Genomic DNA, 21,471 nt, shown 5'->3' on the forward strand with positions numbered 1-21,471 from the left:
CACCTTGGAAATCCAGATTAATGCTACTAATTGATCTTGGCTAAAATAAATAAATAAATTAATTAATTAATTAATTAATTAATTAATGATAATAATAATAATAATAATAATAATAATAATAATAATAATAATAATAATAAAAAGTCCCACACATGCTGAAATATATCATAATCACCTCACCGTTTAAGAATGTTTTCGAGGGCTTTGTAGCCATTGTGGGAGTCAAACTCGACGAAGAGGGCTGGATTGAGGGGATATGTGTCTCGAATGAAGCTGAACACGGCCACAGCCACCTCCGCTAATAGCGGGCCAGCCACCTCTGAGTTGATACGTAACAGATTCTGGATGCATATGCGAACGCAGTTCTTCCCTAAAGGAGAAGACATGTGAATCACATTTGTAAAATATTTTCTTGAAATTGAATTTTTTACGTCACTTATTGACAAATCAATTACAATATATCACATCGCAATACTGGTATGCCTACATCTTCTTATCGCCTACAGTATTTGTTTGCTTCCATTATTCATTTTATTTGGTCTCTAAACTAAACATCTATAGCGAAACTTCTAAAAGAAAGAAAGAAAGAAAGATGGTATGATTCCAATAATATTATAATGGTCATTTTGAATGCTTTAATTTGTTGTGCTGTGAAAAGCAGCTCTCTTGTGTTTGTTTGTGTGTATGTTTTTTTTTTTTTTTGTAAATTTCTAAATGTCTTCACTGAAATGGCATACGGTATTGGATAGAATATATATATAAAATACTGCTCAGTTTTGTAAAGAAAAAAGTGTTTGTATACCACAGTGCCCTGTTGGAGTCAAATGAGCCCTCATGTGAATGTTTCTTGCAATAAATCCCAAATCTGAACTGTGGTAATATGTTTTTGTAGAACTAATTACTGTAACAATAATTACTAGTGTGTATAAATATTTCTTTGCTAATTAAATAAATGAATCCACTCTCTGTCCAGCCTGTCTTGTGGTGTACTTAATTACTTTGAGTTCAAATGGAAGCATACAGTAAGTGCAATATTTGTCTCACCGAGTAGGTTAGGAACAGTGTTGCTCGTGGCTACAGCAGAAACCACCTTAAGGACACGGGAGGCCTGATGCCGCCACGAGATGCTTGTTTGGTCCCAGAGTGACGTAAGCCCGATGATAAGGCACTGCAGCTCCTGGGTCTCCACTAGCCGCTCCACATTGACTGGCTGCCTACATAGTTGGAGGAGAACCTAAAAAAAGGTGGAAGGGTTTGAGGAACGTTATGAAGGGTAGTACATATAAAGTTATGTACACTCTGATGTCAAGGGGAGAAGTAAAGTGATGTTCACCTGTGTTAGAGGCTCCTGAAAGCTCTCTTTCATGGTTAAGTCCTCCTTGGGTGGGATGCATACGAGCAGGTACAAACATTTCACAAGAACAGCAGGAAATTCTGGATTTATAGATGACAATATCACCTACAAACATAAATGTAGTGTTAAGAAATGTAAACTTTTTTGTTATTTAATTTGCCAACTGAGAAAATATTTTTAATTGATTTGATTTGGGTGAAGACGTGTGATGCTACAATGATGATTATAAAGTACAAGAATGGACACTTTATTAGATGCATCTGGACAATATAATGTCATCGGCAATACAAGAGTTGCATCAAAAAGAAAGATAATGTTTAGTTTTGCTTGACATTGTCAGAGGGGTATTAATTTAACAGTATGATTATTGTGAATTTAATAGTTTCAGTCCAGCTCTTATATTGCACAATAACTAACACTGTGAGTCAGTGCAAATCATGCCTGCGCCTAAAAAATTTTCTAGTGTTACATTATTTATAATACACTGCTGAGATTACATATTGTTCACTTTTTTTAATTTACCTGATTCCACTAAAATGTGTACTCTGCAAATAATGTAAAAGTTTCATTTTGCATAGTGTTGTAATATAGTTGTCTGACCACTCAACACTTTGCCAGCGAAGCAACTTCACTTGGACTGCATTAGTCATAGATTGCACAAGTTTATTCATTAAAATGTCTGGTGGGTGTATTTTAGCTTCTAAAAATAAGGAAGTCATCTCTACTACTAATGTGAGCAAAGGAACAGGGAACTTTAAAACAAAAAACAAACAAAAAAAACAACAACATACCGAGCTGTCAGCAGTTAGCAACAACAGAGATTTTAGCAGCAGCCATCCTGGACAGCTTGTCTGCTCGTGTTCCCCCTGGAAGAATCGCACAACTTCCTCACGAGCATTTTCTGGAAACACAAAAAAAAAAATTCAACGTACCATATGAATAGTCCGCAAGCATATTCTTTCATAGAAAACCAACAAATAAATGAAAGACAATGGCTGTTCATTGACAATTGAAAGAGCTGTACTGTACAAAGCGTCATTGTTAAAGAAAAACTTAAAAAGCTAGGAGGATGATGAGACGTCCTAATAATGTAGAAAGGTTGTAGTTTGTTGTAATTCAATCATTTATCCAGATAATGTAACAATAAAGCAAGTATGTGCATTGACTTCCCACTCTGAGGAACATGAGTGACATTTAATAGTAAAAGGCCATAAAGCTTTGTGGATTAGAACGACAGCACAGTTAAAAAGCAGAAGTAAAGAGTGAGGTAGAAAGTCCCTAAAATTGTGACTTAGAGTAACTATGAGAGACCATGTGTGGGAGGAGGTTGGAGGTGTGTCAGGAGTCTTTACCTGCAGGCCTTTCCGCAAGCCTGTTGTGGATGTTATGGATGAAGATGTCAGTAGTGAGAGCTGCAAGTCCCTTTAAATCGAACCCCTCAAGCACTCCACCTTCCTCACATACCTGCCATCAAGTGAAGACAGCCCGTTATAATAGTGATTACACAAACGTCACGTCATAATAATAATTAAACTAATCAGAAGCTTTTCACTGCCCCTCTTAACAAAGGTGCTTTATTTGGAGGTGGCACATTATAAGTAACCAGCTGGCACTATGTTCTCTTTCACTTCCATAAGAGGATATCGTATTTCACTGAGTGTGCTGTTACGTAAATCCCTGAATGCTGGTCATGAGGCTTACACATACTGTAAGGCACACCCACATGCAAACTAAGACATAATGACTCTAAGCTCAAACAAGTGCACAAGAAGAAATCAAGAGCAGGCCCAAAACTCAGTGGGTGCCCATCCACTTTGGCTTGTTCAGTTACAGTTACAGAGGTATAGATATAGATTGTGCTTGGGTGAGTTTTCTCCGCGTACTCCAGCTTCCTCCCATATTGCAAAAACAGGTTCCTTTAGTTTAATTTACTATTAAAGTGTACATCAGTGTGAATCTATGAATGGTTGACATTAGGGGTGTTAAAAAAAAAAATCGATTCGGCGATATATCGCGATACTACATCGCCCGATTCTCGAATCGATTCAATAATCGGCAGAATCGATTATTATTATTATTTTTTTTTTTTTTTTTTTTTTAGGATTCACACCTTGAGCATGGAAGAATGTTATATGAACGGAACATTAAGCCTTAATATTTTATTTTAATGCTGTTCAAACATGAAACAAATTACAACCTCTATAAGACTGAAATTTCAGATAAATAAATAATACATTTTCATATAAATCTTACACTCTACAAGCTTACTGATTAGTATTTTCTAAATTTGAATGAAAAAAAATCGCAACAATCGACTTATAAATTCGTATCGGGATTAATCGGTATCGAATCGAATCGTGACCTGTGAATCGTGATACGAATCGAATCGTCAGGTACTAGGCAATTCACACCCCTAGTTGACATTCAGTTCTGGGTGTATGCATGCCATTGCTGCCATTACCTGCAAACCAAGTGAGGATTATTAGTACAGAAACGGATGGATGGATGTTTTGGTCATTTTGTACTGAGCATTCAGATACTTGGTTGCAGTAATTTCTAATCATCACACTTTTTTGGCTATCACTAGTACACTTCTGGAGTGAAGTCATAAACCAAAAAAATAAGAAAATGTAACGTGATGCATTTCTCAAAATAGTTGGGCTACTTAATAGCTTGATGGATTGGTTTTACTGTGTTTAATAAAGTTAAAGAATATCGTAGTAGCCCTGAATCCTTCACTATTCTGTAGGCGGCCCCTGGAGGAAAAAGTTTGGACACCCCTGATCTACACGCTTATAAATTCCAAGCAAAGCCTGGAGCTTTAGCATTGCATGTGACAATAGAGCAAACAGTAGAGATAAATACATGGAGGTCAAACATGTTGGTTAAGGGCTGAGTGATGGAATCGGCTAAAGGCCAAACATCTGACTGTCACCTTATGTTATCTGGATTGATTCGAGAATCCTGTTTTGTTACTTTAACCTTTGCAACACTGCTTCTAAACTGCATTTAAAGCACAACTGATAGTTGAAATATTCCTATGTAGTAATCATTGTTTGAAGGACTTTCCATTCGACAAATAATTGTGTGACAAGCAAGGGCGACAATATGTAAATGGAGTTAATACCTGTATGTAGAGAGGTAGGACTCTGACTAGATGCTCAAGCCTCTTCTCTGAAGTGGCCACATCACATTTGTGGTCCAAACTTGAGTAGTGGTAAATCTCAAGTTCATGCAGCTGTTCACGTAGCAAGTCAGAGAGCAGAGGGTCTCGACAGGTGACTCCGGCTTTCTTCACATCCAACTCGACAGAGACCGATAACTCTCCCGAAGCACTCAGCTCGCCTGTTTCTTTATTGACCCTCTCCCCTTTTACGCTATCATCCTGGAGAGGAACACAAAGACAACATTCAGAAATACACAACCACTTCAATCATCTAATAATGAAAAATTCTCTCCACTTAATCAAATTCACTTGACACACACCATTTCCATTTTTTTTTAAGTGAGCTTAAAAAAAAATCATCACACGCAAAACGACTAGCAGTCATGAGCCACCTAAAGTGATCATTCATCCAGATCTGCATGAAATTTGTGATTCGCTGAATTCCAATTAGAATAACTGGAAGCACAAAATGACCGGAAATGTCAACTTTCATGACACAAGCCCACAGATTCTCTAGAAATAGAAGTAACTTCCTCAAATTTATAGTTTTGTTTTTTTTCCCAATATCATCTTTCTGGATGTTGTGAACTCTTTTTTTCAATACCAGTAGTTTATCGAGTAGATTTAGGCTACGCTGCACTGAGGTTTACATGGCCATAGGGCTTGGCTGACTCAATGTTCTTGTTAAGACCACCGGAATATAGTTGCATGCTCCATTTTGCCTCAATATTCTTCAAGATGTGATTATTCAACAATGAATTCCGCACAACCAACCAGCCATTTTCATAACCACTTATTCCTCACAAGGGTCGCGGGGGGTGCTGGAGCCGATCTCAGATGGCATTAGTAGAATAATCTAAGTAAGATGAGCAAATACTGTAAATTTATATTAAGCTACATTTTAAACAAACCATGGTGGGTGCTCCGTGAGTGAAGCCTCTGTTGCCTGTAACAGTGACATTTAATGTTCATTAAGTTTCCATCACACAGCAATCTGGCAATTATTTTAGCCAGCTTTCTAATGAATTGCAGGAAATTATTGGATTCAAATTTGTGGTAAAGAGAGAGAACTAACGTGAAAGGTTCATTCACTATACTGCAACATCATTTTGACCATTTTCTATTAACAGGCATGTGATTTACAAAATAGGAAGTGGTGGGCTATACATAAAAAGGGCTCACATTCCTCACAAATGCACTGATTATTTAACATCACTCATGTGAGAAGCTTCTGTTTCAGTTTGCGTGTGCGTAAAATCCACACTTCTTCTGAGCATTTCATTGAAACATACACAATGTACAACACAAGTTCTTACCTGTTTTTGTGTGAGAGCCATGTGACATTCCACGCTCTTAACAGGTAACTGTGAAAGTGACTTGTGGGAGTCCAGCTGAGTTTCTACTCTGTCCATGTTCCCATGTCAGCAGCAAAGGCGAGCAGAGACCTGCTAAAACATGAGTGACGCTTACTGCACTGCTCTGTGCTGTGTGAACCCTCCTGTAAAACAGCCCGCCCTCACTAATCTGCAACAAGTAGAATGAACTTTGAACATGCGGAGTAACTCACATCGGCTGGCTCAGGTCATGTGCCTCCTGACTACACAGAGAAGCAGAAGTGAAAAGTATTGTTGGGCCGATTGGATGGGACCCTCCCACGTCCCACCACAGCTCAGTCGTCTCTAGAGCTTTTAATAGATCTGTCAGATGTGCCTGCCATGATGTGACTCACTGTAACAGAAACACCCACACAAGTGAGGCCTTCAATTAAAAATAATTTTGAAGGGGAATTACAACAACGACAGCATGGTATTGGATGGTTTGCACATCCACTTCATTGTTGTATGTGCTCCAAAATTGCCAGAAATATTGGAATATTCTGAAAAACTAGAACTATTCAAAGTCAGCTTACATTGTACTCTATTTCTCCCGCCGAGTCCTCCGTTATAACATTTGTATGTTGTTTTTGTTTTTATTATTATTATTATTGTCGTCGTCGTCATAATAATAATAATAATAATAATCATCATCATTACATTTTATGATACTAGGTCCGTCCAAAACAAAATAAAAAAACAAATCTGCAGTCAGTGAACGGCACAAACCTAACAAACAGTGTCATCTAGTGGAGAAATACTATATTACAACAACATCTATCAGTCAAGATAAAAAATAAAATAAAAATGTTTCGAACGTGCACAATAACGCTTTTAAAACGTTGGTTGTTAATGTTAAATGTACTTGGGTGTTCATTTGAGATTAGACAACAAGAAGTAGAAGTTAAGTTATGCACATTTTAAGGAATAAGAGATCCTTTTTATTTTCTATTTCTTCATTAAGTTAAGTTAATATATACATTTAAAGTTATCTCAAAATTCCAGGTATTCTCTGTTGACATACGTTGGAGACATGTTGAATGATCAACAAATGAACTGTCAACAGCCTACTCGTACCATTTACGCTCGTACCCTTCACAGGCTGGCGACTGCTATACGGCTCTGTGTGGTATGGAGCGTTAGTGCCACCTACTGGAGCATAGAGCTGAGCCGAAATAAGTAAATGACTAAAAACAACATAAATATGGTATAATTCTTCTAAGGGGAAAATGTATTCCGCTATAAAATAAACGAAAGTGCGTGTGTAAAACATTTCGTAGTGTCCTTTTTTATTGTTATTTCCTGCATTTTTGGTCATGTGAGAGGCTTCAACCAATGAGGTGCCTGGGGCGTGGTAATTCAAGCAGTAACTGCATAGATATCTTGTGTACTGTACCGTTAAACGGGCGTCTCGTCGTCGCAAAATCATCTCAGTTTTTACCAAAAGTTTCAAGACACAATTCGGTTAAGAGGCTAATTTTATGTAGTTTCTTCGGTAAGAGTATAAGGCAGACCTGCGCATGTGATTGTGAAGCTCAAATAATGCATCCGATGCATTCAAGTTCCGTGGGTAACGTGGATATTTTTGACTTTATAAAGACAGGAAACCTTGAGGAGTGCAAAATAATCATTCAAAATGACCGCTCGATCCTCATGCGCAAAGGTGAGCACATACAAAACAAATCTACTGTATTAGGTATTAAGTTTGCAGTTTTAATTGCAAATGTGCGACTGTATTTTTGTGAAAATTGTATTCCCTCCATGTAATTAGAATGTACCGTGATAAAACTGTCAATGAAAAGTTTCAAATCCTTAATTATTTGCCTTGCACACCACCTATGCACCAGGGGTGTCCAAACTTTGTCTACATACCGGCCACATACAAATGGAAGAATGGTGCGCCACATTGAAATTAGTATTTAATTCAACTATTACTATTATTGTTATGATGATGATGATGATGATGATTATTATTATTATTATTATTATGGGCGAGTGGTTAGCACGTCCGCCTCCCAGTTCTGAGGACTTGGGTTCATGTTCTCCCCGTGCCTGCGTGGGTCTTCTCCGGGTACTCCGGTCTCCTCCCACATTCCAAAAGACATGCACGGCAGGTTAATTGGGCGAGCTGGATTGTCCCTAGGTGTGCTTGTGAGTGGGCATAGTTGTTCATCTCTGTGTGCCCTGTGGTTGGCTGGCAATCAGTCCAGGGTGTACCCCGCCTACTGCCCAAAGCCAGCTGAGATAGGCTCCAGCACCCCCCGCGACCCTTGTAAGGAATAAGAGATCAAGAAAATGGATGGATTATTATTATTATTATTATTATTATTATTATTATTATTATTATTATTATTATTATTATTATTATTCAAAACCAATGTAATACACATCAGTCAAATGTTTACACAGTTTCTTATTCAAGATTGATATACAAAGCAGTTCAATATCCATCCATTTTATATAGTATTAGTATGATACCAGCAATAACTTACATACAGAGATCAAATGTACTTTTGTGTGTTTACTCTTTATATTTACCTTCATCCAGGCTGGGGAGGTTTTACTCCACTGCATTATGCTGCCCTTCATGGTAACCGTTTCCGAGTTGACCTTTTCCTCAGCAATGGCGCAGACCCCAACATGACCTGCAATGCAGGACAGTCAGCTTTTCATTTTGCATGCAGGTACTTCAGGTCTCTGATGTTTAGTTATTTTCTTCCTTTAAAAAATAGTGATCTTATGATGGATAACTCCCAATAGACAAGGAAACATTGGCATCATTCATAATATGCTAAAGCATGGAGCTGATCTGCGGGTCGTAGATATACAAGGAAAATCCTCTCTTCATCATGCGGTGACAGGCGGCAGCATGTGAGTGAAGTCATCAACTAAAGTCAAATTATCACAATTTGATTGTTCATGCAAATATTGACCATGTTTTAAATTTCACAGAGTTGCAGTGCACTATTTGTGGGAGACAGAAATGTTCTGTTTCACAGACACAGACATGCACCAGGTAACCCCCCTTCACCTGGCGGCATCAACGGGCAACACAGATATGGTCCAATACCTCCTGAGAGACCAGGTAACACATAAAAACAGTAATGTGTAATCATTATAGTAAAGATCCTGGGTATACTCACCCAAATCAGTTGGGGTAGTGATTTCCATGTCTCCTTCACAGTCGAGAGGTCCGAGTTTGAATCTCGGTTCAAACCCTCCTGTGGAGAGGTTGTGTAGGACAAGCATTTTAGAAAGTGGATTATCTACGTATGTTGTTGTACGCGTTGTTGGGGGAAAAAATAAAAAATAAAAAATAAAAATAAAAAAAATAAAAAACAAACACACTTCTGGTGCTAATTTAGAAGTTGATCTGAACTCTCAAGAGATGTGCTAAAGTCTCGCATTCATTTTTGCTCGACTCCAAATTTTTCTACTTGGGTCGTTAGTTTTGCCACTGTATAATTGATCCCATGTTTCAGCGTTGTAGGGTGGATGCTGTTGACCAAAAGGGGGCGACAGCACTTCACGTTGCAGCAGAGCGAGGCTGCGTGGAGGTGTGCTGGATTTTGCTGCAAAAAGCTGGGTGCAGGATCCTTCATGAGAAAAACCTCATTGGCCTTACACCACTGGATCTCAGCAAACAGGAAAAATCATTTAGGTGAATATGAAGCAAAATCTCCCTAAGACCACAGTTTGCCAACACCATCAGTTTCATTGTATGTAATTTTTGGTAGTTCAGTCAACCACTTATAACGCCCAAGCCCTGCCATGAGTAGAGCAATTTGCGTGTGTAATGCCCAGCTCAAACTACACAACTTTTATGTTCTTCATGACTTATGAGCGCACACTGTATGATGAAAAACAGGCTGAATAAACTCCAAAATATTGTGGCAATTGTTTTGATATTTTCAGTGGTTAACGTTGACATGAGTAGAGATGTGCATGTGAATTTTGGCGTTACAGAAATAGCACCTAAAATGAAAATTTGTCTTTCTCCAGCTAACAGCTGACAATATAACTGAACTTGTGAATAGCAAACCACAAATAGGCAAGGGTTCACTCACTGCATTGCTGTACTGTGCTTTTATTTTCCAGGCATCAGCAACTGACCAAACTACTGAGCCGGTACATGAATATGCCAAGCCATCACAGGCCTAAAGAATCTCATGGTAAACATCATCTGTCATGTTTAAATGAGATTTTGCACAATGGGCAAAATTCTAAAAGGCATGTACATTTTGTTTGCGTCCCTTAATGCCAGTTTTGTACTACTGGACACTGTTTTTTCCAAGCCTGAGTGGAGCCACCATTCTTCTGGTAGCAGCCATGTTGAGAGGTTATGGCGGTCTCCTTTGTGGCTTACTCTTCCCATGGCTGGCCAAAAGCATCTTTACTCAGTACCACCGTATGGCCACATATCAAAGGTTTGACAAACATTGTGGCTTGTTTCAAGTAAAGTGTGATGTTTTGTCTCCAACACATGTTATGGCATGTTGTATCTCATTGTTCAGATAGCAGCTATCTTCCTTCCAGGTTACCCAACCCAATTTACCTGGGTACCCTCATAGCTGGCTTGCTCCATACCCTGCTTTGCTTCTACGGGAAAATAACACCTAATATCCTTCCAAAGCAATATTGCCTGTTTTTTTTCTTCTTTTTTTTCTAGAGACTATTTTGATGTTCTAGTTGTGCAATGACAAGCGAGTATGTGAAGAACTTATCCTTTGATTCTGGCGAAAGTGAGGCCTTATGTGATATGCTGAATCTCTTGTGACATAATGTATGGCAGGCAGTTCTTCTAGATTTGTTCACAAAAATAAATCACAAAAAGCCAATTGCCTGCAGTTTATCCTTTGAAATTAACCCTAATGGGCACTCGTGGGTTACCCTGATATAGTGTACGGACAATCTCACATGACGGCACAGCTCTGGGTAGTTCAGCCAGTTGCACAAAAACCCAAAAAAGAAAGTGAAGCATTAATGCTTTGTTACTCACTGAACTGAGGTCTTGTATAGTTCGCAGAGGCATTTGCGTGATATGATGATAGTGCTCTATCTTTTGGAGTAAGTGCTACAAAAAAAAAAAAAGTAAATTATTTGATTCTTGCCGAACTCACAGATGTGGACTTTTGGACCAAATTGTCAGTATTCTTCAACTGAAGAAAGAAAAAAAAATAACAATGAAAATGACAAAAATAATAATACATGGGGGAAAATACAAATACAAATCAGGCATTATTTTATTTTTGTGATCAAACAGAAAAATCTTTTTAAAAACTAGACTAAGTGAAATTTCTGAAGAAACTGCGTGTGAATGCTGAAAGCTGAATGCTAAGATTTGAATGTATGTGGAATGCTAAAATAAATGGAGATATAAATTATGAAATTATGACCTCCTGGTTACTGGGCAATGCAGTTTACCAACTATGCCACCGAGCAGTATCAGACACCTGGTAATGATGTAATGTATGTATCTAATGTATGGAAGTGGGTAATGAAAGTGATACTTAGAAAAAGTTAATTGTCTGTCCCATTGAAAATGAATGGGGAAAAGTTGATATTAAACATTTAAAATTGTGCAAATACTGTAAGTAATGTGGAATCAGAGGATATATACCCCGGGAGGCGTGAATTTTTGTAGCTAGTTGAAATTTGAGGCATTATGTGGGAGTTGTTACGCGGCAAAAATGTGTGGAGAATAAAAATCACAATAACATATAGCATTCCCACAATGAGACCTGTCCTTAAATTGCCGTAATATGTTGCACAAACATTTGAGGGAACTGCAACAATTAATTTCTATAACTAGTCTCTGAGACTTTTAGCATGTCTCAACAGATTTCTTTGGCCCACTATTCATGGTATTTAGTTACGAATTACGATTTAGAACACTATATAAATTAGCGCCTGTATGAACATTCGACCATTGGAGGGCGCTATTATACTATGTAACAACAATGCATTTTATTTTTAGCTTGTGTAAAACTACGGAAGCTTATCGATGTCTGTCCAAAACAATGTTTATGAACATAAACGTGATTTTAAAGAGTGACTCACGTCTCACGGGGAAACCAACATAACGTTAGGTTTTACTTTAGAATGTCAAAAACGTTCTAAATGAATCCTCTTGAGGGGGCATTCTTCCTCTCCTATTAACAACTGATTCTTCTCTGACACCGAGTGAGGTGGATTGCAACATTTTGTCGTACATAGTGCCAACTACTGCGCAGGAGGTGCATAGCAGTTAGTAGTAGTCGCATTAAAAAAATTTGGCAGGCTGCACTGACAACTTAGCCTTGGCTTGAGGCAAGCACCAGAATGCTTGGCTTTTGGGGTTCCACTGTACAATAATTTGCTGCCTACTATATGCAACAATCTTAGCTCTTTGAGAACATACCTAAAGTCTTATCCTTAACCTAATGAATGTGTGTGGCTGAGCAGTGCCACTGCCATCCAGGTGTCGACGGTCCACTTCTGCATAGTCCTCGGTTTGTTCTGTAAGGTTCTGACTCAGGACCCTGGAACACTGGACAAAGAAAACGGTGATCCTCGGTTCTCTTGCATCGCTGACCTAGCAGAGAAGAACCAGAGCCCTCACAAGTTTTGTCCATACTGTGAGGTAAGACATGATACTGGATGTAGGTCATAATGACATGAATGTCTTGATGGATAAACAGCTTGATCTCTTCTCTTAGTAGATGGGACAAAAACAAATGATGCACTTTTATGATGAGACATTGATTATTCCGCACTAGTAGGTTTATTATCTCTTGGTTCTCATTCACCCATAGCTGTTCCAGCCCGACTACACAAAACACTGCAAGCTCTGTGATGTGTGTGTTCAAGACTACGACCACCATTGCCTTTTTCTAAACCGCTGCATCGGACGGGCTAACCACCGCCTCTTCCTCTTCTTCATCCTCTCCATGGTGATAGGCCACTTGTTGTTTGTTGCTATGGCAACAAGTTACCTGTACGTCAAGATGTCCGCCAGCAGCTTGTCGCCGTGGCTCACGTTCTTGGGGGATGAGTTCTGGGTCACGGTGATGGTGGTTATGAACGCCATGACACTCTCGTGGGAGATGTGTCTGCTGACAGAGCAGTTTCATGCCATCTCCATAGCAACGACTACTTATTTCAGACACTGCGAAGATTCCAGGCAACACAGGACACTTGGACGACGCTGTGTTGCCGTACTCACTTTTCTGCTTGAGGGACAGAGACGGATGGGCTGTGGACAGACAAAAGAGGACAAAGTCGTAATAGATATTTAAAACCGTCTTGTTTACTTAGTCAGCATTAGAAACATTTATGGAGACTTCATGAGATACACCCGTTTAATTTGTTGAGATGCAATACATGAGCTGCATTAACAATTGTGCCTTTTAAAACACTGAAACCTATACGACCATAACATTGCTGAATGAATGCTGAGTGTCAGCACTGAGTTTTGCTTTATAATTGCACTCCATTTGCCATTGACACTGAGATATACCATATAGTACAACCAATCAAAGCAAAGCTTGCTTCTATAGCAATTATTTATAAGAAATTCAGCTGCTTCATCTGCTTTCATTCTTCTGGAAAAGTTAACAAAATGACTTCATCGCAAGTTGATTTGCATGATGTTCATGTTAAAAATGTTACAGCTTAGTAAGTTTACGTCACATTACAGCCATACTATCCTAGCATCCACTGCAACAAACAAAAACATGAGAGCCCCTTTGACACCCCCCCCCCCCAAAAAAATAATAATAATAATAAAATAAATAAATAAGAAAATACATGTTCTTTTGTGGAAACAAAAGTCAAAATCAGTAAAACTTAAAAAAAAAAAAAAAAAAAAAAAAAAATCCCAGCAGAAAAATGCGTGTCTGAAGGAGTTAAAAAAAAAAATACAAAAGTTTTTTTTTTCCTCTGGTCTTACTTCTGATTAAGAATGCTTGAAAAGTTTCTGTTACTTTTAGCTCTATTCCAACATTAATGTCTGATGGAGAAACAGTATGTGCATATAAAAATCAGCAGTTTTCACTTCTCTATCAAGTTGCCTTACTTCCTGAGGCAGACTGTCAAGAGGATGTTGGAATTTATGTCACAAGATTGTTATTTATTTATTTTTTAAAGCAACAAGATATTCTGTTGTGAAGAACAGGCTCCAGATGAGACATCATCAAGTAGACTTGCAGAGTACTTGTTGGGAGACACTGAGGATACATTAGTGACCAAAGTGAATGTACAGTCAAAAGAGGCAAGGGTGGGGAGGTGGGTGTTGCATCAGGCATCTAGAACAGCCTGTGCAATAGAGAGACTGAGGGAAGAGGAGAGTGAGGGGTTAAGTGCTTGTGTGCCTGGCATCAAACGGAAACTCCAAGTGTGAGAGAGAACGACAGGGAGAGAAATGCTGGAAGAGGATGTAAAAGGGCGAGGCATCTGCATGATTGTGTCCGAACAGAGGGATGCCACCCGCTACTATGCCGAGCCCCAAGATAAAACAGCCTCGCCGAGGTAAGGTTTTTTTTTTTTTCCTGTAACAATTTCATTGATAAATTCACACATTTTCTTCAGTTAACCTTTTGTGACAAATTCACAGACAGTTGACATGATGATGAAAGGTGATGTCATCTCTCATTTCTTGATGATACTCTATATTATAGGGTATTATAGCTATATTCATCCCAAAAGGAAGAACTTGAAAGAAATCTGATTTCTTTCAAATTCTTCCTTTTGGGATGAATATAGCTGCAGGTGAATCATTTTGTCCGCTGCAAGGAGATTATGTGGTCTCTTTCTTTTTACCTTATTGCTTTTCTTGTTCAGCATTTCAAATAAAGCAACTCACAGTCACTCAGATGTGATTCTGTTCAAATCTAAGTGATGAGTTTCCTTCTTTTTCTTTATTTTTCTTTTTTCTTTTTTCTTTTTAGCCTCACTTTGATGATGTCCATGCGGGTTTGGAAGGATCAGAACTGAAGACCTTTTTAAATAGCCAACGCTGTTAAATTTTAGGCGGGGGGGATTCTGACAGTTTTTCTCATTTGGTCATTATCTATTCATTAGAGTAAGTCAAATTTCTTGTGTTTTAAACAGCTCGCTCTAAGAGCATGGTCTTTGGAGAGCTGTCTCGGACCTCCAGGCCTTGCTCCCCTCTTGACCAGGAGAAGGTGCTGAAGGCAGGTTGGCTGAAGAGACAACGCATCATCATGAAAAACTGGCAACTACGGTGGTTTGTCCTCAAGGCTGAAGCTTTGTATTTCTACAAAGACCAGAATGAGACCAGGGAACAGGTAAAATGCAAGTGTGAAGTAATTTACCTTTGTCTTCCTTTTTGAGCCGACACAAATCAAGGTTTATACATTTTTTTATTTTTTTTAATAGTGTCATACTTTTAAGCAAAGTCAACTGTAGTTCAGGTGCCTCCGAGAGATCTCTTAAAAGTACTTGTTCCCCTGCTCCGCTGGTGGGATTTCTACATTCATGTGTCCAAACTCAATAATTAATGACATATCCTGGTGAAAACAAATCTTGATTAGCCCTTGAATATCGCTAATATTGATGCATTTGTCACACCGGCATTCTCCTTTTTTTTTTTTTTTTAAACAGGGTTGCATTCCTCTCAAGGGCACCCAGGTCAATGAGCTGTCCAACAATCAGGATGAGACAGGCCGTCATTTATTTGAAATTGTTCCAGGTGGGTTAACTTGGCGTAGTAACGAAGTATTAGAAAGTGGATATGAATGTAATTCGGCAATAACTAAAATTAAAACATGCACTGTATCGTGACAGCTGCAGGTAAATAATTTTGGACTGTTGTACTGCACTAAAATCCACACATTTTGATACCGTTTAATATCTTTACAATAGCCTTTTTATCTGACCATTTATGTCTGAAACATCTTCTAATTCATAAATTAACACCTCAGATATTGGATATTTCTTCAAGCCTCTAGCCAATAATTTTCCGATTGGATTCAGGTTCGAATTTCCTGCCTTCTTTCTGCGGATGTGACGTCATGTGCGCATTGTGTATGTTCGGCCACAGGTGGCAGTAGCGATACTAGCTATTTGAAAATCAATTTTCTGCATTTAGCAGCTTTGAACGTGAAATCAGCCTGAACTCGGAACCCAAGGCTCAAACACAGGACTGTGCCTGTCAAAATAGGACAACTGGTCATTCTATTTAAGAAGAGTGTTATATGGTGAAATAAATTTGCGTGTATCATTTCTTCAGTGTTATCCACAAGCATCCAGACAGATAGCTACCTCAAAAAATATACTTAAATGTCATCAAAGGTTAGGTTACTGTATCAAAATGTCAAACTAAAATGTCAGACTGGCGGTTGTCCAGCTGTGACTAAGAGGACTGACGGGATGCTGCTTGGACTGATGCAATTTTTATGTTTTCTTTTCAGGGGGTAATACAGAGCGTGATCGAAACCATGAATCTTTCCTGCTGATGGCTACCTCGGAAAGTGACGTAGAAGAATGGGTCCGAGCAATACACAGAGCAATATGGGCCCCACTTGGAGGAGGTGAGCATCATCAAAATCCAGTGTATTGCGTCGATCCACTTTCTAGTCATGTTCAAACGTGTTGACTAATTTATGTTGTCTCAAGATCATTTGTTATACTCCCGTAGGTATCTTCGGGCAGTATTTAGAAGAGACCATGCTTAATGAGGGACAATGTGGTCCCCAGCGGAGGGTGCCGGCGCTGGTCGAGCGGTGTGCGTGTTTCATACGTGATCATGGACTTCAAGAGGAAGGACTTTTCAGGGCCCCAGGGCAGACCAATCATGTCCGAGAACTGCAGGATGCATTTGACCGTGGGGAGAGTTTGTTGTTTGACAGGTGAGTCAATTCGATTAGACGTTGTACAGTACCTTCTATTAACCGTGTGACTCACAACTCTCTGTGCCTTTTAGTACCACTGATGTCCACACGGTGGCGTCACTCCTGAAGCTGTATTTACGCGAGCTACCTGAGCCTGTAATCCCCTTCACCAAGTATGCACAATTTCTCTCTTGTGCACCGCTACTCAACAAGGATAGAGAAATGGTAAAAAAATAAAAAATAAAAAAATAAAACTCATACATACACAGTACACTGGTAAGTCAAGGGATTTACGACATTTGCCTTAAAATGAATTGAAGTGCACGCAAGTGGTTAGCATATCCACCTCACAGTTCTGTTTGGAGTCCCTATCTGCACTCTAAAAACATCCACCCATGCATCCATATTCTTGACTGCTTATTCCTCACAAAGGTCGCAGAGGGCGCTGGAGCCTATCTCAGCTGGCTCTGGACAGTAGGCGGGGGACACCCTGAACTGGTTGCCAGCCAATCGCAGGGCACACAGAGACGAACAACCATCCACACTGACAAGCACACCTAGGGACAATTTAGAGCGCCCAATTAACCTGCCATGCATGTCTTTGGAATGTGGGAGGAGACCGCAGTACCCGGAGAAGACCCACACAGGCACGGGGAGAACTCCACCCAGGAAGGCCGGAGCCTGGACTCGAACCCGAGTCCACACTCTAAAAACAGTTCGGTTAAAAATAAGCCTGTTATGAGTCAAAAATGGACAGATCCGAAGGGTCAAAAATTGGGTCAGGTTTTATAAAACAACCCAGAAGGTTTAGTCAGATCATCTATTTGGGTTAGTTTGGCCCACCTCTGGGTCAACAATTGAGTCATTTTTTAAAACACAGGCAAAACAAACACTAACGCGTTTGCCCATATGGTGCCGCCATAATCAACAAAAACTGAAGGTTGTTGACTGTTGCTTTAGTTTTTGTTTTTTTTTGTTTTTTTTGGACAAACTACTTGAGTGATAGCATATCTGAAGCTCATTTGAAATTCAAATTTTCGACCAAACCAACCAGTAGAAATGATCGTAACGCTAAAACTAAAAGTCAAAGTACTACTGTACATATTAATAAAGTTTCTTTTTTCAAGGGTATCATAGAGCTTGGCAAGCAGGTGAAATCACTTCCAAAGGTCAACTACAACCTTCTTGAATACATCTGTAGGTAAGTCATACGGTGACAACGTGCCATTTGTAATCATTGGAAGCAACATCACATCCATTGCGGATGTATGTTAAAACACGTCTCCTTTTATTTATTTATTTATTCATTTATTTAGGTTTTTCTTGTGTTTGTCATTTCTTCCCCAAGAAGATTTTTTTTGACTGGATTTCAGAAGCTGGAGAAAAAAATCCCATAACCTTTCAAATATTTTATAGGAACTTTTTAAAAGGCTAACCGACAACCATGAAAAAATAAAGGGATTAAAAAATATATTTGATTAATTATTGTCTGTAACATTTAGACTTATATTGAATTTTTTTCCTAGCTACCGAAATCCAGCCCCCCCCCCCCCCCCCCCTCCCCCCAAAAAAAATTCTTCTTGGGGGGAAAAAAAAAAAAGGACTGATGACCCCCATTTAAAAAAAAATAAAAAATTAATTCAAAAAATAAATTTAAAAAATTAATTTAAGAAAAAGAAAAAAAAAGGGGGGGGGGGGGAACAATCTTCCCTTGCAAACTGAGCCCACACGCCTGTCAGCCTCATGACTCAGCTTTTCGTCACGCGTCAGAATTTCAGCCACACGTTCCCTGTCAAATTTTAAAATGACACATATGTCTCTGGTTCCTGTGCACTCAGATTTCTAGATGAAGTCCAGACCCACTCTGATGCCAATAAGATGAGCGTCCAGAACCTCGCCACTGTGTTCGGACCAAACGTGCTTCGGCCCAGAGTGGAGGATCCGGTTACCATGATGGAGGGTTGGTGACAGTGCTGCAACAGTAATATCCAACCATCCATGTTGCTTCATCTTTCACACTAACGATGACTAATTTTTAACTGATAATAGGAAGTTCTCAGGTGCAACAACTGATGACTGTGCTGATCAGTGAACATGCCAGACTGTACCGGCTCGAAAAACCTGAGAATTCACTGCTGCGTCAAAATGATTCTCTCCATAAAGGCAAAGTGGAATGGCTTAAACAAGAGGCTGCTGAACCTCCGGTGGAATCTAACACAGGTGCTCAAATACCTCAGCAAACTCCTCAACCTTGTACCCCTTCTAAGGACAATAAGCAGACACCATCCATCACTACCTCTGAGACAGATGAAGGTGGACTAGTGCAGAATAAGGCAGAGGAGAATGGGGGTGGTCACTCAAATCACAAAAAAGAGGGGAGTGATAGCCCGAATACGCAGCCCAGAGTCCTCTCTGCTTGGAGGTGTTCTTTTAAGGGCAGTTCTCTGGGGTCGAAGGGAGACATCGGGGGATCAGTGGGGGATGTGTCAGTGTCAGCACCAGGTGGTAGTAACTGGTTGATGAATGGCCTGTCCTCCCTCCGCTCACACAGGCGCACCACATCATCTGGTGCAAAACTAAAACATTCTGCTCCGTCCCTGAAGGACTCAACCCTCTCGCTTAAAGAGACCACAACGAAGGACACCGAGAAGGACGCCTCTTCGACGTCGCCCTCTCAGAGGACCCTTCACCAGTCACACAGACTGTCTGCCTATGACAATGTCGCTCCCTCCACGCTCAGCTTGCCGACTCAAAGCTCCTCCATCTGGACTGCTTTTGAGATCTCACTGACTGAGCCGGAAGACCAAGAGAAAACACTGAGCGATGGTCCAACAGCTCTAAATCATGAGCCAGGTAGTGCTGAGGACGAGACTCTAACAAACGTAGTTGTGGAGTTACAACAAGAGCTGAAGACACAGAGGGTGAACTTTGAATGCAGCATTCGCAAGTAAGATGAACTTATGTTCCTGATTTTGATCTGTGATTACCCATTACGGCGAAACAATTTAACATTCATCTCCTATTTAAGGTTGGACGAAAACTGCCGTAAGCACCAGGCCCAAGTAAACAAACTTGAGGAGGTGCTGGACCAGGAGAGAAAGCGGTTCTACATGCTGGAGATCCGATTCAGGAATTCAGAGCGCGCACGCCAAGATGCAGAGAACCGAAACGTTCTCCTCCAAAGGGAGATGGAAGACTTCTATAAAACTAACTGACAACAAAGACCAGCTAAGACTGCACCAATTTATCATCATCTGGTTTTATGATGCATTCGAGGAAGGTGGGAAGTTGGATTTATCCCACTCACATTGTCCCAGTTCCGACCTCAAAGTGTTCGAAGTGAATGTAAACAACAAATATGGCTGGTTCCGCTAAATTGTTTGTTGTTCTCGATGACGCAGTCATTCCAAATCACGTTGTGCTCTGTGAACCTATGTCAAATAAATTAATTAATGTAACAATAAATACATTTGTGTTTAAACTCTTGGAAATTATGTTTTGCCATTCACTGTCAGGATCTCCATGGGGGTCGCCATTGTCAAATGACATCGGCTTAGCCCTTTTTCGACTTCACAACTTGGATCTCCAAGTTGAAAGTGACGTTCCCTTGAAGTCGGAAAAGTCCGACTTCCCACTTTCCTCGAATGAAACAATAGCCCATGTTTTGAAAAGAAAATATTGTATAATGTACAGCAGTTTCCCAACCCTTATCAATTGCTATGTAGGTAAAACTTCGCTTATACAGTACAAAGCTTTGCCAAGGCCAAACATTTCGTAGAGCAGTTAGTTAGGAGGCCACTTCCTGGTTAAAACTGAGGATAACAGACAGGCGGTGCTATTATGATTGTGGGTGGTTGACTGCACGACCTGTTTTTACTGAACTTTTTTTTTTTTTTTTTAATCCGTCAACTGTCAACTCCATCCTTCTATTTACTGTGAAAACAAAGCCATGAATGGCCATACGTAGTGAAATAGTGTTGTCATTGCAGTGACTGACCAACTATAGTAGGGTGCCGAAAATGTATCACACTAACTACTACCACTATTTTTATTTTTTCAAGTCTTGTTTAACGTGTAACAGTGTCTTCCCTATTAGCACAAGGGCTTGTCTGTCAGGAAAAAAAATCATGTAAATCAGTCCTAGCATTTTAGCGTGCATGCACACATGCATACAAACATGACTGTGGACAGTGTGATAATGAACAATGACTTCTGCTATGTTGTTTGCTTGCCCTGGTACCTAGAGCCCAGATACACACAACCTACAAATGTGCAGCAGATTTGCACACCACTTGTCCACTGTGTCGCTAATAAGCTATAGAAATGAGGGAAAAACGAACAAAGACAATTGTTCAAATTCAACTTTTTTATTTGCTTGAGTTGGAGGTGAACAGTTTTTCTTTTTTTTTTCTTTTTTTTTTAAAATGTATGGTGACACCTCCATACAATTCATCCATTAAAAAAACCTCAGGTTTAATATTGTGTCGCCAGTGCTTTACAACCCATCAGAAGACCGACTTGCCATCCCGGTAATGCTGAATGACTTTCTTGTTCCTGCACTTAATCCAACGTGTGAAGAATACTTTACACTTGAGGCGGTTAAGGGGAGGAAAACTACTCAATAAAAGAGGCAGCCACAACAGTCATTGAAGATATGGCCTAGCAAATGTGAGGACATGCATCACAATCCCCAAGTGCATTCTGGGAGCAAGTGCAGTTACTGCTTGGAGTGCCCGAACATGATCA

At 39.7% G+C, this 21,471-nt stretch overlaps 3 protein-coding genes and 1 long non-coding RNA gene across 10 annotated transcripts in view; 2 read left to right on the top strand and 2 right to left on the bottom strand.

Moving 5' to 3' along the window:
• wdfy4 (WDFY family member 4) overlaps window positions 1-7,649 on the bottom strand; it is a 47,050-nt gene extending 39,401 nt beyond the window's left edge. For 2 of the 6 annotated variants that reach the window (XM_077495023.1, XM_077495019.1), the window contains exons 1-8: window positions 6,088-7,649; window positions 5,837-6,018; window positions 4,482-4,739; window positions 2,707-2,818; window positions 2,146-2,255; window positions 1,334-1,459; window positions 1,045-1,234; window positions 181-370 (exon numbers count right to left, since the gene is read on the bottom strand). In XM_077495023.1, coding sequence (XP_077351149.1) covers window positions 181-370; window positions 1,045-1,234; window positions 1,334-1,459; window positions 2,146-2,255; window positions 2,707-2,818; window positions 4,482-4,739; window positions 5,837-5,932 — 1,082 coding nt within the window. In that variant the 5' untranslated portion in view covers window positions 5,933-6,018; window positions 6,088-7,649. Of the gene's footprint in view, window positions 1-180; window positions 371-1,044; window positions 1,235-1,333; window positions 1,460-2,145; window positions 2,256-2,706; window positions 2,819-4,481; window positions 4,740-5,836; window positions 6,025-6,087 lie in introns of those variants that run through there. The other 4 variants (XM_077495022.1, XM_077495021.1, XM_077495020.1 and 1 more) reach the window with 4 other exon arrangements.
• LOC144001065 (uncharacterized) lies at window positions 7,259-13,619 on the top strand. 2 transcript variants are annotated; one of them, XM_077495026.1, is made up of 11 exons: window positions 7,285-7,388; window positions 7,493-7,556; window positions 8,442-8,577; window positions 8,654-8,764; window positions 8,846-8,978; window positions 9,376-9,554; window positions 9,992-10,065; window positions 10,158-10,320; window positions 10,430-10,512; window positions 12,322-12,515; window positions 12,688-13,619. In XM_077495026.1, the coding sequence occupies exons 2-11, from the start codon at window positions 7,547-7,549 to the stop codon at window positions 13,168-13,170; spliced, it is 1,566 nt and encodes a 521-aa protein (XP_077351152.1). In that variant the 5' UTR covers window positions 7,285-7,388; window positions 7,493-7,546; the 3' UTR covers window positions 13,171-13,619. The 2 variants fall into 2 exon arrangements, with proteins under 2 accessions (XP_077351151.1, XP_077351152.1); XM_077495025.1 differs by having other exon boundaries at window positions 7,259-7,556.
• On the bottom strand, window positions 7,881-12,047 carry LOC144001067 (uncharacterized). The gene is made up of 4 exons (XR_013278367.1): window positions 11,954-12,047; window positions 9,037-9,114; window positions 8,432-8,538; window positions 7,881-8,162 (listed from the first exon to the last, which is right to left on the bottom strand). It is a non-coding gene; the product is annotated as an uncharacterized LOC144001067 (long non-coding RNA).
• Window positions 13,620-14,090: 471 nt separating the features above from the next.
• Window positions 14,091-20,578, top strand: arhgap22a (Rho GTPase activating protein 22a). The gene is made up of 10 exons (XM_077495140.1): window positions 14,091-14,401; window positions 14,984-15,180; window positions 15,497-15,584; window positions 16,306-16,425; window positions 16,533-16,743; window positions 16,818-16,950; window positions 17,853-17,926; window positions 18,564-18,685; window positions 18,775-19,672; window positions 19,754-20,578. The coding sequence occupies exons 1-10, from the start codon at window positions 14,353-14,355 to the stop codon at window positions 19,938-19,940; spliced, it is 2,079 nt and encodes a 692-aa protein (XP_077351266.1). The 5' UTR covers window positions 14,091-14,352; the 3' UTR covers window positions 19,941-20,578.
• Window positions 20,579-21,471: the final 893 nt, after the last annotated feature.

Source organism: Festucalex cinctus, chromosome 14 (genome assembly GCF_051991245.1).
Source record: "Festucalex cinctus isolate MCC-2025b chromosome 14, RoL_Fcin_1.0, whole genome shotgun sequence".
In the NCBI taxonomy this organism is placed as follows: Eukaryota; Metazoa; Chordata; class Actinopteri; order Syngnathiformes; family Syngnathidae; genus Festucalex; species Festucalex cinctus.

Bases quoted from the DNA above. Each gene is read 5' to 3' on its own strand.
- LOC144001065 (XM_077495025.1), top strand. From the start codon at position 7,436: ATGCATCCGATGCATTCAAGTTCCGTGGGTAACGTGGATATTTTTGAC. The intron at 10,321-10,429 runs GTTTGACAAACA...TCTTCCTTCCAG, and splicing joins CGTATGGCCACATATCAAAG to GTTACCCAACCCAATTTACC. The intron at 12,516-12,687 runs GTAAGACATGAT...ATTCACCCATAG, and splicing joins AGTTTTGTCCATACTGTGAG to CTGTTCCAGCCCGACTACAC.
- arhgap22a (XM_077495140.1), top strand. From the start codon at position 14,353: ATGCCACCCGCTACTATGCCGAGCCCCAAGATAAAACAGCCTCGCCGA. The intron at 16,744-16,817 runs GTGAGTCAATTC...TGTGCCTTTTAG, and splicing joins GAGAGTTTGTTGTTTGACAG to TACCACTGATGTCCACACGG. The intron at 18,686-18,774 runs GTTGGTGACAGT...AACTGATAATAG, and splicing joins TCCGGTTACCATGATGGAGG to GAAGTTCTCAGGTGCAACAA.